General features: G+C 46.0%; 1 protein-coding gene across 2 annotated transcripts in view; it reads right to left on the bottom strand.

The window, feature by feature from the left end:
• Positions 1 to 8,704: 8,704 nt before the first annotated feature.
• The window catches only part of vta1 (vesicle (multivesicular body) trafficking 1), a 161,332-nt gene continuing 155,918 nt past the window's right edge, over positions 8,705 to 14,118 (bottom strand). For both annotated transcript variants that reach the window (XM_079526012.1, XM_079526011.1), the window contains one exon: positions 8,705 to 9,618. In XM_079526012.1, coding sequence (XP_079382138.1) covers positions 9,473 to 9,618 — 146 coding nt within the window. In that variant the 3' untranslated portion in view covers positions 8,705 to 9,472. The remainder of the gene's footprint in view (positions 9,619 to 14,118) is intronic.

The raw sequence follows: 14,118 nt of genomic DNA on the forward strand, positions 1-14,118 counted from the left end.
TTTTTAGCATGGAGTTTATGCACCGACTCCATGCTGCAGTTTTGCAAACGTGTCTGCATACAAAATAGTATACAATGCAGGGCTTTTCTATCTTCGGCTCAAAACCGTATATGGACCTGCTTTGATCTGCACTGGATCAACACCCCTTTTGGTGTTTTAAACACATCATTACTTACTTACTTACTTACTTACGCCTACTGCCCCTTCCCCAGAAGGGGGCCTACTCCACTATTGAGAAATAGCAGATCTACAAGCTCATGGCGCACTACGAGCTTTGAATATTCTTTCAGAGCGAAATTCTTTTACTCAAATCTTTGCTACTGACATGAAAAAGGTTGAGCATGCAGCGAAGACATAGAAACATTTAGAAAACATTTGTAGAATCGTTCCCAGGTCAAAATGGGTTAAAACTATATGGGACATGTTTTACTGGGGGGATGACAGGGGGGTGGGAGGCAGAAGTGCTTTGAAGTGCAACTCTTTCCTGTCCCTTCCTTCCTTCCGTCCCCCCCCCCCCCACCCCGCAGAGTTCATTAAGGACCAACATAAAAATACCTCCACGTGTCCTCTCGTCCACCCCACCATGCATGGATGGATGGAGGGATGGATGGAGGGAGGGATGGAGGGAGGGATGCTCAAACCCTCCTTAACCCATTTAGGTCTGACGTTGACATTTAAAAAAAAATGTCTTCTTAAATCATGACAATTTTCTGAAAAACCCTATGTTTCTATGTCAGTGGTGCTCAAGGAGCACCAAATATGTTGTTCCGCATGTTTTGAGGTTTGAGTTAAAAACTGAAACTCTGAAAGAATATATAAATATAAGACTTGAGGCACATTTTCACGATTTTTCAAAAAAATAGCACACCTACAAGCTTGTAGCGCGGTACTCGGTGCCGCGCTATGAGCTTGTAGGGCGATTCTACACGAATCCCTTCTAGATCATTCAGTGGGTCTCAAACTATCTTTATAGAGCAGAGTGACTGCAGTGAGAAGAGGAGAGAGACGTTTCCGGACGCAATGTCACAGACAATATAGATACGATAAAGTAGACCTTTAAAGCAGTTTGCCATTACTTATAAGGGTGTGCACACTAGCTATGTGCCTATCAAGGTCACAGAGAGACAGAAAGATATATATATATATATATATATATATATATATATAGATAGATATATAGATATATAGATAGGTGTCTGAAAAAGTAAAGAGAGAGCTCTCCAGGACAGACGACACCTCTGGCCCACCCTGGGCAAAACCTATACGCTTGTAGAGCAGGGAGTCCTCAACTAGAAATGCTCAAGGTCCACAAATAATGTTTGAATAAGACCATGGTCCAGTCTCATGCGCGCGCAATTAAAATTGCGGGTCGCAGGCCCCCCTCGCCCCCCACCCCTAGAAACTATGCCTGTTTAGTATAGTCAAACCAAGCTTATACAAACCGGGTCCCATCCCAACCAAGAGTATGAAAATATTCATTATTTACCTCCAAAAATCCAAATTTTGTTCATTCAACATTGTCATCATGACATGCCAGGCCAATAATACAAATGGGTGTGATTTTTAAGCGGTGCAACACTTCCTTAAGTGACTATGTGTGTGGGTGGCTGCGTCTGAGCACGAAAACAGCATGGTTGTTTTTCACCACCAGTGCACAACCTAACACACACAAACACACGCACATATTAACTGTATATATGGTGATTTTGGGTGTGCCAGTACAGTACAGTACCGTACAGTAGAGGATACAGTAGAGGGACCCCCACACGGTAACTCTGTCATTTCTCAACCGTTTCGGACGCGGGGCGGCTCGCCGGAATCAGTCCGGCACCCTTGGTGCGTTCCTGTGGGTCTGGAACTCCCCCCCCCCCCCCCCAGGGACCCCCACACGGAGTTGCACCACTTACTTCACATGGGTGTGATTTTTGATATCTCAACTCACATTTGGAGTTACATCATGGCAACGTAACCACGAAACCTCGGCCAAAAGTGTCCTGTTGCTTTAAACATCACAAACTAACTTCTAGGAAATAAAATCACACCCGTGTGAACTGAGTGGTGCAACTACACATTTATTGTTATAGTTACTGTATATTAGAACCAAATGATATAAGGTATTTGTATCTATTCCTCTACATGTCCCTAAGGTATTTCTATGTAATTCAGGCTCTTTTGATTTTTCCATATCGTCTTCTAAAGTGAAATATCTCCAATCTGATCTTTTGCCACTATGACTAACATCTGTTGAGGAATAACTATAAAGATTGATTATATAGAGATTGATTCACTCTGACATGATATCTGTGATGTCAGTGACGTCACATACTAACCATAGCAACCATGCTCGTTTTTTTGGTTGCTAACCATAGCAACCATGCTCGTTTTTTTGAGTGGTGTAAACCACTCCTACAACTGGCTTTGTTAGTTTACGTGTCTGTTCGTACCAAAAAATGAGCATGGTTGCTATGGTCACTCAGTTCACCCGGGTGTGATTTCATTACGTCAGACATTACGTCAGACCACAGTTGATCAGTCTACATGCCTTCATGGCGAAGAATCCAAGCACCAACACAAATATTTAGCCGTTTGGGATTTGTTTAAAGGTAAAGTGCATTATAAATCAAACGTATTATTATTATTAACTATTTGATTAATTGAACGTAATAGCTTGTCCATGATTAACTACAGCAAAACTATGTAACAGAGGTAACCGGTTGCATTGCACTATGCACTTCCCAAACCAAAACACCACATTTTTAGCAATCAAACGTCACACTGTTTCAAACATTTCTGGTGTAAACAACAGTCGCCTAGTGCGAATGAGGAGCACGCCAGGCGCACGCACGTGACGCGGACCACCAACCGGGCGCGCGCACGTGCGTGGAGTGCGCCCCCGGGGCATGTGCACACACGCGCAGGTTTCAACAGGAGCAACGAGGTTCTTTATCTTTTATCATTTTTATCCCACGATTTTTTTTCTGGCGCCCCGGCATGGCCAGGGGGAGGCAGTATAGAGACCAGTTCCTTTCCCCTCCATCAGGCGCCCCGGCATGGCCAGGGGGAGGCAGTATAGAGGCCAGGGTTACTGCATGTTTTTTTGTGTGAGGGTATATACCTACCTTAGGAGCATGACACGGAGGTTGTCATTCGGGAATTTCGGGTCAATCAAATGAATCACATGCAGACACAAATCTAACCATTTCCGATTATTTATTCAACTTGCATTCATTCACCTCAATTCTGTACAGAACGATAGATAGATAGATAATGTGTCTGCTATACACACACTGCAGGTGCGTGTGTGTGTGTGTGTGTGGGGGGGGGGGGGGGGGGGGGGGGTTGATCTGGGTTAGTGTAGCTCTGAGAGCGTACACAATGGAACCAAATGGACCCGTATTATTAACCCATTTTGACCCGAGATCAGATTCTAAAAATGTCTTCTACATCCTGACAGCTTGTAGATCTGCTATTTTTCAATAGCTAAAGCATAACATAATGCTAACACCAAAAGGGGTTCCCGCCGAAAATGGGTTAAAACGGGTCCATTTGGTTCCATTTCGTTCGTTACAGACCCCGCTAACTAAGGGGTCCTAATTTGGACCGTGCATTGAGAACCAGTGGACGAGACACACACACACACACCACTTAAATCAAAGACTTTCAGACTATGAGAATCCAAAGAGACTAGCGTTGTAGCAAACTACAGAACTATACCAACAACAACGTTGGCAAAAAAAACAAAAAAACAAAGACAAAAAAAAAATCATTTCACTGCCATGTGGGTAATGAGGCAGCTGACAAAAAAAAAAAAAAAAAGCTTTAAATCTTGGAACTATACAAACTCCGCCCCCCCCCCTCCCCCCCTCCGGCAACCAACCCACCACCCGACGACGTGTCTGGTTATACGTTTATTATGAAAAAACAAAAAAGACGTCGACTATATATTATACTCTGGAGTATAGAAGGCATAATTTCAAAAGTCAATATGGCGTTACGTAGGCGATACGTAGGCGATACGTAGGCGATACAGCGTCGGGCCCCGCGCATGCACCCCACAGTCAAATGCACCCCACAGTCAAATGCACCCCACAGTCAAATGCACCCCACAGTCAAATGCTCGGTTCGTTGAACTCTTGAGTTACAGAATGATTGAATGCACCACTTCTACAAATATATCTTCTAGATCCTGACAGTTTTCTCCAAAAACCCCTGTGTTTCTTATGTCAGTCGTTCTCAAACACTTGGCCGCCATCAGAGCTGCAGCAGAGCGTATGGGGCGGGCCATTTGGTTTAAGCGCTACGAGCTTGTAGGTCTGCTAATTTTTGAAAAATCTTAAAAATGCGGCACACTTTCAGAGCGAACATTTTTTTTTAAATTTCGACGTCAGGCCTAAATGGGTTAAGATCTAATAAGGGTCCATTTGGTTCCTGACTCTCCATCGTTTAGCTGCATGGGGGACCACCTGGAACCCCCTCAAAGACCTACTGGACTGTGATATGACCAGAACAGATAGGAATGCTATAAGCTTCCGATGGTCAGCAGCAGCTTTGTTCAGCTATTGACTGAAAAGGGTCAATTAAGCAGTCAAGCAAGCAAAACCCCTTTTGGTGTTAGCATTATGTTACGCTATAGCTATTGAAAAACAGCAGATCTACAAGCTCATAGCGCGCCACCGAGTGGCGCGCTTACGAGCTTGTAGGTCTGCTATCTTTGAAAAACCGAAGAACGACTGACATAGAAACGTAGCTTTTTCCGAAAACTGTCAGGATGTAGAAGACATTTTTTAGAATCTGACCTCAGGTCAAAAATGGGTTAAAAACCCCATTATGGGTGACCGGAGGCAAGTATATTTTATATTTTTCTAGTGTATTTTATAGTTTTCTTCATTCTGGGGACGTATACCGCAGAGAGTAGCCGGTCGACAAGCTCACAGCGCGAGGCAACAACGTTATGAAAAATGTCTTCTACATCGTGACAGTTTTCTGAAAAAGCTATGTTTCTATGTCAGTCGTTCTTCGATTTTTCAAAAAATAGCAGACCTACAAGCTCGTAGCGCGCCACTCGGTGGCGCGCTACGAGCTTGTAGATCTGCTATTTAGTGAAAAAGGATAGCTAAAGGTCGGGGCTGATTATATATATTATATGATTATATTCGGTCGGGGCTGATTTCGAGCACAGTACGTACGGATGCCGGGGTTTCAGAGCAGTTGAGACGAATAATGTCCACACTAATTATACATAATGGATCAATTATGGATAAGGGGTCGGGACAGGGCCCTGACCCCCTGTCCTGACAGGGGGTCAGGGCAGCTATAGGCCATTTCGGGGATGGGGTCAGAATAAATTATGGACTTAAGGTTGGTTGCACGCCACTGGACACGTTTTTCAGAGTTTTAGCTGCGTTTTTTCCCCGCCGTTTTTTCCGAAAAACGCGTCCAGCGTGCAACCACCTTTCGACTGTTATCCGTCTCGACTGCTCACCGTCGTACGATGGGTGTATACGTGTTGAAAAACAGCCGATCTATAAAGCTTATTGATCTGCTTATACAGTATGTTCAACACGCGACGTACCAATGGGGGCTTAACCCATTTTGACCTGAGATCAGATTCTAAAAAAAATGTCTTCTACATCGTGACAGTTTTCTGAAAAAAGCTATGTTTCTATGTCAGTCGTTCTTCGATTTTTCAAAAATAGCAGATCTACAAGCTCATAGCGCGCCACTCGGTGGCGCGCTACGAGCTTGTAGATCTGCTATTTTTCAATAGCTAAAGCATAACATAATGCTAACACCAAAAGAGGGTTCCCGCCCAAAATGCGTTAAAGAAAAAAGCCACGCATTTAGCCAGCCAGCCACTCACGTTTAAGAGCTTCAGAGTCGGTGCCATCTTGTCAGCCCAATGAATCAGTAGCATCACTTATGCAGTCAGTCAGTCACTTGAGCACGTCACAGAGCGCTCTGCACACACAGGCTGCCATTGTTGTAAAAAAAAAAAAAACTGTCCAAATGATTTCAATCGTGGCCTCCGCAATGTCTGTCGTCACTCACTGTCACACACACACACGCACACGAGCGCAAGCCTGAGTATGCGCGCGTGCGTGTGCGTGCACGTGCGTACACAGGGCTGCTCGGCAGTGTGTATCTGCTGCATGGTCTGCCGGCATAATATACGTAAGCTGAAAAGATGTGTGTGTGTGTGTGTGTGTGCACGTGCGCCGCACACACACACACGCTCATATGCATGCAGTGGCACTCACACACACACACGCACACACACGCACACACACGACTGGTGTGTGTGTGGCTTGTGAATGTGCAGTGATTGTGTGCACACGACTTCCTGGTCGTGCCACTTCCTTGTCGGTGCTGATCAGGGACAGATATGAGGAGAGAAACAGGGGGAGAGGGAGAGGGGGGGGAGGAGGAGGGGTAGGGGAGGAGTAGTAGGGGGGATGTGACGCCCATTTTGGAGAGTTATATAGCCCAAAGTAGGGTCTCTCTTTGGGCTCCGCTTCACGCCACGCTGTGAGCTTGTAGATCGGCTATATTTTCACTAACATTTGTTTTCTAATTTATGGAATGTCTTAGATTTTTCATTGATTTCTTCATGAAATCGCTGAATTTAGTTTTCAATAATTCATGCCATTTTTTTGCTGATTTGGGAATGTTATTTTTTGATTTGATTTGATTTGTTCAAAGTGTTTTGAAACGGTAATAATAATTAAAAAAAAAAAACTAAATGTTGGAAACAAAAAGACTTAAAGGGGAAAACCACTCATTTTCAACATTTTACTATGTCATTAATATACCTTAGAGCTGTTGTGTGGACATAATAAAGTCCCCCCATTTTGTATTTCCTAGAACTGTAATTATGAAAAAAATCATTAACATGGTGAAACACATCTTGATGACATCATCAAGATGTGTTTCACCATGTTAATGATTTTTTTCAGACCTCTAGTTCTAGGAAACAGAGAATGGGGGTCCCCCCATTCTCTGTTTCAACTGCTGTAAGGTATATTAATGACATAGTAAAATGTTGAAAATGAGTGGAATGCCCCTTTAAGGGACCCATAAGAAATGTATCCCAGTGTTTTGGGACCCAGTGCCGTAGGGTTCATTAACCCATTTAGGCCTAACCTCGAAATTTAAAAAAAAATCTTCTAAATCCTCCAGTTTTTCTGAAATAAATATTTTCACGATTTTTCAAAAATAGCAGACCTACAAGCTCGTAGCGCGCCACTCGGTGGCGTGCTATGAGCTTGTAGATCTGCTATTTTTCAATAGCTAAAGCATGGCATAATGCTAACACCAAAAGGGGTTCCCGCCCAAAAAGGGGTTAAAGTTCATTGCGTCCCAGTGGTGAGCAGTCTGAGGGCTTCATTTCTGGAGGTTCGTAGGGCAGTGGTTCCCAAAGTGGGGTCTTGAGGACCCCCAGGGGTCCTTGAGGGAGTTCCAGGGGCTCCCCAGCTAGAGATGGTAGTTTGGAACCAAATTGACGGGTCCGTGTGGTTCCATTTGAACACTCTAAGAGTTTAATTAACAGTGATTTAACTAAATAAATTGGGGGTCCCAGAGATAGAAATGCCATTAAACGGGGGGGTCTGTGTAGGACTAATGTATGTCAAACATGGGGGTCCTTGAAATTAACCCATTCTGGACGGGAACCCCTTTTGGTGTTTTAACTAAGCATTATGTTATACTTTAGCTATTGAAAAATAGCAGATCTACAAGTTCGTAGCGCGCCACCGAGTGGCGCGCTACGAGCTTGTAGGTCTGCTATTTTTAGAATCTGATCTCAAGTCAAAATGGGTTAAACGGGTTGAGAATCACTGTTAGAGACATACAAATCCGGCGCATATTTTCAAAAGGGAGTCCGCGGGGCTAATAATGAGTATCAATTTGGGGGCGTCCTTGACACATGAAATGTGTTTGGGAATTCACTGTTGTAGGGTGACATTCTTTCATTCCTTCCTTCGGTGGTGGTGAGCAGTTTGAGACCTTTTTTCTGGGAGTTCCATAGGTGATGTTTCATCCATTCATTCTTTACCGGTGGGGAGCAGTCTGAGGAGGGCTTTCTGGTAGGTTCGTAGGGTGATGTTCTTTCATTCTTTCATTCCTTCCCAGTGGTGAGCAGTCTGAGGAGGGCTTTCTGGTAGGTTCGTAGGGCGATGTTCATCCATTCTTTCATTGCTTCCCAGTGGTGAGCAGTCTGAGGAGGGCTTTCTGGTAGGTTCGTAGGGCGATGTTCATCCATTCTTTCATTGCTTCCCAGTGGTGAGCAGTCTGAGGAGGGCTTTCTGGTAGGTTCGTAGGGCGATGTTCATCCATTCTTTCATTGCTTCCCAGTGGTGAGCAGTCTGAGGAGGGCTTTGTGGTAGGTTCGTAGGGCGATGTTCATCCATTCTTTCATTGCTTCCCGGTGGTGAGCAGTCTGGGGAGGGCTTTCTGGTAGGTTCGTAGGGTGATGTTCATCCATTCTTTCATTCCTTCCCGGTGGGGAGCAGTCTGAGGAGGGCTTTCTGGTAGGTTTGTAGGGTGATGTTCATCCATTCTTTCATTGCTTCCCGGTGGTGAGCAGTCTGGGGAGGGCTTTCTGGTAGGTTCGTAGGGTGATGTTCATCCATTCTTTCATTGCTTCCCGGTGGTGGGGAGCAGTCTGAGGAGGGCTTTCTGGTAGGTTCGTAGGGCGATGTTCATCCATTCTTTCATTGCTTCCCGGTGGTGGGGAGCAGTCTGAGGAGGGCTTTCTGGTAGGTTCGTAGGGCGATGTTCATCCATTCTTTCATTGCTTCCCGGTGGTGGGGAGCAGTCTGAGGAGGGCTTTCTGGTAGGTTCGTAGGGCGATGTTCATCCATTCTTTCATTGCTTCCCGGTGGTGGGGAGCAGTCTGAGGAGGGCTTTCTGGTAGGTTCGTAGGGCGATGTTCATCCATTCTTTCATTGCTTCCCGGTGGTGGGGAGCAGTCTGAGGAGGGCTTTCTGGTAGGTTCGTAGGGCGATGTTTATCCATTCTTTCATTGCTTCCCGGTGGTGGGGAGCAGTCTGAGGAGGGCTTTCTGGTAGGTTCGTAGGGTGATGTTCATCCATTCTTTCATTCCTTCGCAGTGGTGAGCAGTCTGGGGAGGGCTTTGTGGTAGGTTTGTAGGGCGATGTTCATCCATTCTTTCATTCCTTCGTGGTGGTGAGCAGTCTGAGGAGGGCTTTCTGGTAGGTTCGTAGGGTGATGTTCATCCATTCTTTCATTGCTTCCCGGTGGTGGGGAGCAGTCTGAGGAGGGCTTTGTGGTAGGTTCGTAGGGCGATGTTCATCCATTCTTTCATTGCTTCCCGGTGGTGGGGAGCAGTCTGAGGAGGGCTTTCTGGTAGGTTCGTAGGGCGATGTTCATCCATTCTTTCATTGCTTCCCGGTGGTGGGGAGCAGTCTGAGGAGGGCTTTCTGGTAGGTTCGTAGGGCGATGTTCATCCATTCTTTCATTCCTTCCCGGTGGTGAGCAGTCTCAGGGCCTTCTGGAGGTTCTGGACCGCCGTGGTGACGTCCTCGTACTGCAGAGCGCTGCCGGCGTACTTGCAGTACTTCTGAGCCCGCGTGAAGTCATCGGCGCTGAGGCGCACGTCACCTGGAGAGAGAGAGAGAGAGAGAGAGAGAGAGAGAGAGAGACCTTTAGGAACACTCCGTATAAGGTCCCTGCACACAGAGTGCGTTTTTCGGATTTTTAGCGGAGTTTCTCCATCGGTTTTCCGACAAAAACGCGCCCAGTACAAGGAGGTAATAACTGTGGTTCCTCTGGAGAAACTGACTTATCTCCTCCGTGATAACATAGAAGGGTTCACAAAGGTATGGGAACCAGTCTTAGATAAAGTGGACCCTTCTAGACTGTGCTTCAATGTACCTTATTGAACGGTAGTGAATAACAAAGACTCTGGTGACCTGTAATGTAATCATGGCAAGACTGTGGTGTACTCGTTTTGTCATTTTTTTTGTGTTTGTTTGTTTTTTGTCTGTGCATTGTAATGTAATTGTTTTCCTATGCTATGTTGAAAAAAGAAAAATGTGTGGTTCTATATACATTGAATTGTGATTGAACAGTTGTGAAATCTCAGAGCCTCAATAAAAATACATTGAAAAAAAAAAAAAGAACGCGCCCAGTGTGCAACCACCTTTACACTCATACAGACATTGGGACGTTACTACCCTATTTTATTCTCTCGTTGAAGAGACAAAACCGGTGATCAATGATCAGAGAGAGAGAGAGAGAAATGTACTTGTGATTTTGTGAGATAGATTTTTTTCCCAGCTGCAATGTAACACAGCTGTTTACACATTCTATTGTATGCTGTTTTGATTGTATTGTTCCACATCTGCGATGCAAACGTATGTTTCCTCATGCCGATAAAGCACTTTTGAATTTAATTGAATTGAGAGCGAGAGAGAGAGAGAGAGAGAAATAAGGAATGAGTGTGGGAAAGAGAGAGAGAGGGGGAGAGAGAGAGAGAGAGAGAGAGAGAGAGAGGGAGAGAGAGAGAGAGGGAATGAGTGTTGGAAAGAGAGAGAGAGAGGCAGAGGAAAGGAAAAGAGAGAGAGAGAGAAGAGAAAAAAACGAAGAGGAATAAAGAAATGAGAGATGAGGGAAATGGTGAGTCAGTGGTGAGAGAGAGAGAGAGAGAGAGAGTAATGTAAATTCTCAATGGTACCATTGAGTATGTATCCACAAAATGCTATCTAGTCCAAAGGTCACGGTGGAGGATGCATTGTGGAGGGACATGTTTCCTTTAGGACTTTACGGCTTATACGCTACGCGTCTCAAAACTAAAATAAGACCAGACGAGCGTGTGAACTTGTAGATCGGCTATTTTAGGTATAAACCCTAATCCCCGCTCTGCGTCAGTGTCCATTTTTGGCAGCAAAGTTTAACCCATTTAGACCTGGGCCTATTAAAAAAAAGGCTTCTAAATCGGTCAGTTTTCTGAAAAAAAAACAATGTCAGTGGTAGTGGGGCAGATAACTGAAATAATCGTTCACTTGCGGATACAAGCACCAACATTGGCACACGTACTCCTTAGGGTTAGCATTGTATCTGCCCCGCTATGGTGCTCAACCTTTTTCATGTCAAGGACCTCCAACAATTATATAGTAATTGGCCGCCGACTCGTTGCTCCACCAGACAGAGGATGTCGGTGCTGCTGGCACACAGGAGGGACGGGACAAATATCCGAGTAGCGTTTTTAGTCGAAAGGAAACTCTTGTTTGTGAGTGCATGGTTGGTTGTGAGTGCATGGTTGGTTGTGAGTGCATGGTTGTGAGTGCATGGTTGGTTGTGAGTGCATGGTTGTGAGTGCATGGTTGGTTGTGAGTGCATGGTTGTGAGTGCATGGTTGGTTGTGAGTGCATGGTTGTGAGTGCATGGTTGGTTGTGAGTGCATGGTTGGTTGTGAGTGCATGGTTGTGAGTGCATGGTTGTGAGTGCATGGTTGGTTGTGAGTGCATGGTTGTGAGTGCATGGTTGGTTGTGAGTGCATGGTTGTGAGTGCATGGTTGGTTGTGAGTGCATGGTTGTGAGTGCATGGTTGGTTGTGAGTGCATGGTTGTGAGTGCATGGTTGGTTGTGAGTGCATGGTTGTGAGTGCATGGTTGGTTGTGAGTGCATGGTTGTGAGTGCATGGTTGTTTGTGAGTGCATGGTTGTGAGTGCATGGTTGGTTGTGAGTGCATGGTTGTGAGTGCATGGTTGGTTGTGAGTGCATGGTTGTGAGTGCATGGTTGGTTGTGAGTGCATGGTTGTGAGTGCATGGTTGGTTGTGAGTGCATGGTTGTGAGTGCATGGTTGGTTGTGAGTGCATGGTTGTGAGTGCATGGTTGGTTGTGAGTGCATGGTTGTGAGTGCATGGTTGGTTGTGAGTGCATGGTTGTGAGTGCATGGTTGGTTGTGAGTGCATGGTTGTGAGTGCATGGTTGGTTGTGAGTGCATGGTTGTGAGTGCATGGTTGGTTGTGAGTGCATGGTTGGTTGTGAGTGCATGGTTGTGAGTGCATGGTTGGTTGTGAGTGCATGGTTGGTTGTGAGTGCATGGTTGTGAGTGCATGGTTGGTTGTGAGTGCATGGTTGGTTGTGAGTGCATGGTTGTGAGTGCATGGTTGTGAGTGCATGGTTGTTGAGTGCATGGTTGTGAGTGCATGGTTGGTTGTGAGTGCATGGTTGGTTGTGAGTGCATGGTTGGTTGTGAGTGCATGGTTGTGAGTGCATGGTTGGTTGTGAGTGCATGGTTGGTTGTGAGTGCATGGTTGTGAGTGCATGGTTGTGGGTGCATGGTTGTGAGTGCATGGTTGTGAGTGCATGGTTGGTTGTGAGTGCATGGTTGTGAGTGCATGGATGGTTGTGAGTGCATGGTTGTGAGTGCATGGTTGTGAGTGCATGGTTGTTGAGTGCATGGTTGGTTGTGAGTGCATGGTTGGTTGTGAGTGCATGGTTGGTTGTGAGTGCATGGTTGTGAGTGCATGGTTGTGAGTGCATGGTTGGTTGTGAGTGCATGGTTGGTTGTGAGTGCATGGTTGTTGAGTGCATGGTTGTGAGTTCATGGTTGTGAGTGCATGGTTGTTGAGTGCATGGTTGTGAGTGCATGGTTGTGAGTGCATGGTTGGTTGTGAGTGCATGGTTGTGAGTGCATGGTTGTGGGTGCATGGTTGTGAGTGCATGGTTGTGAGTGCATGGTTGGTTGTGAGTGCATGGTTGTGAGTGCATGGTTGGTTGTGAGTGCATGGTTGTGAGTGCATGGTTGTGAGTGCATGGTTGTGAGTGCATGGTTGTTGAGTGCATGGTTGGTTGTGAGTGCATGGTTGGTTGTGAGTGCATGGTTGGTTGTGAGTGCATGGTTGTGAGTGCATGGTTGTGAGTGCATGGTTGGTTGTGAGTGCATGGTTGGTTGTGAGTGCATGGTTGTTGAGTGCATGGTTGTGAGTTCATGGTTGTGAGTGCATGGTTGTGAGTGCATGGTTGGTTGTGAGTTCATGGTTGTGAGTGCATGGTTGTGAGTGCAGGGTTGTGAGTTCATGGTTGTGAGTGCATGGTTGTGAGTGCATGGTTGTGAGTGCATGGTTGTGAGTGCATGGTTGGTTGTGAGTGCATGGTTGTGAGTGCATGGTTGTGAGTGCATGGTTGTGAGTGCATGGTTGGTTGTGAGTGCATGGTTGTGAGTGCATGGTTGTGAGTGCATGGTTGTGAGTGCATGGTTGTGAGTGCATGGTTGGTTGTTGAGTGCATGGTTGTGAGTGCATGGTTGTGAGTGCATGGTTGGTTGTGAGTGCATGGTTGTTGAGTGCATGGTTGTGAGTGCATGGTTGTTGAGTGCATGGTTGTGAGTGCATGGTTGTGAGTGCATGGTTGTGACTTGTGAGTGCATGGTTGTGAGTGCATGGTTGTGCGTGCATGGTTGTGAGTGCATGGTTGTGAGTGCATGGTTGTGCGTGCATGGTTGTGACTTGTGAGTGCATGGTTGTGAGTGCATGGTTGTGCGTGCATGGTTGTGCGTGCATGGTTGTGCGTGCATGGTTGTGAGTGCATGGTTGTGAGTGCATGGTTGTTGAGTGCATGGTTGTGAGTGCATGGTTGTGACTTGTGAGTGCATGGTTGTGAGTGCATGGTTGTGACTTGTGAGTGCATGGTTTGTGAGTGCATGGTTGTGAGTGCATGGTTGTGCGTGCATGGTTGTGAGTGCATGGTTGTGAGTGCATGGTTGTGAGTGCATGGTTGTTGAGTGCATGGTTGTGCGTGCATGGTTGTGAGTGCATGGTTGTGAGTGCATGGTTGTGAGTGCATGGTTGTGAGGTGCATGGTTGTGAGTGCATGGTTGTGAGTGCATGGTTGTGAGTGCATGGTTGTGAGTGCATGGTTGTGAGTGCATGGTTGTGAGTGCATGGTTGTGAGTGCATGGTTGTGAGTGCATGGTTGTGAGTGCATGGTTGTGAGTGCATGGTTGTGAGTGCATGGTTGTGAGTGCATGGTTGTTGTTGAGTGCATGGTTGTGAGTGCATGGTTGTGAGTGCATGGTTGGTTGTGAGTGCATGGTTGTTGAGTGCATGGTTGTGAGTGCATGGTTGTGAGTGCATGGTTGTTGAGTGCATGGT

Source organism: Electrona antarctica, assembly GCF_951216825.1.
Source record: "Electrona antarctica genome assembly, chromosome: 17".
NCBI classification, from domain to species: domain Eukaryota; kingdom Metazoa; phylum Chordata; class Actinopteri; order Myctophiformes; family Myctophidae; genus Electrona; species Electrona antarctica.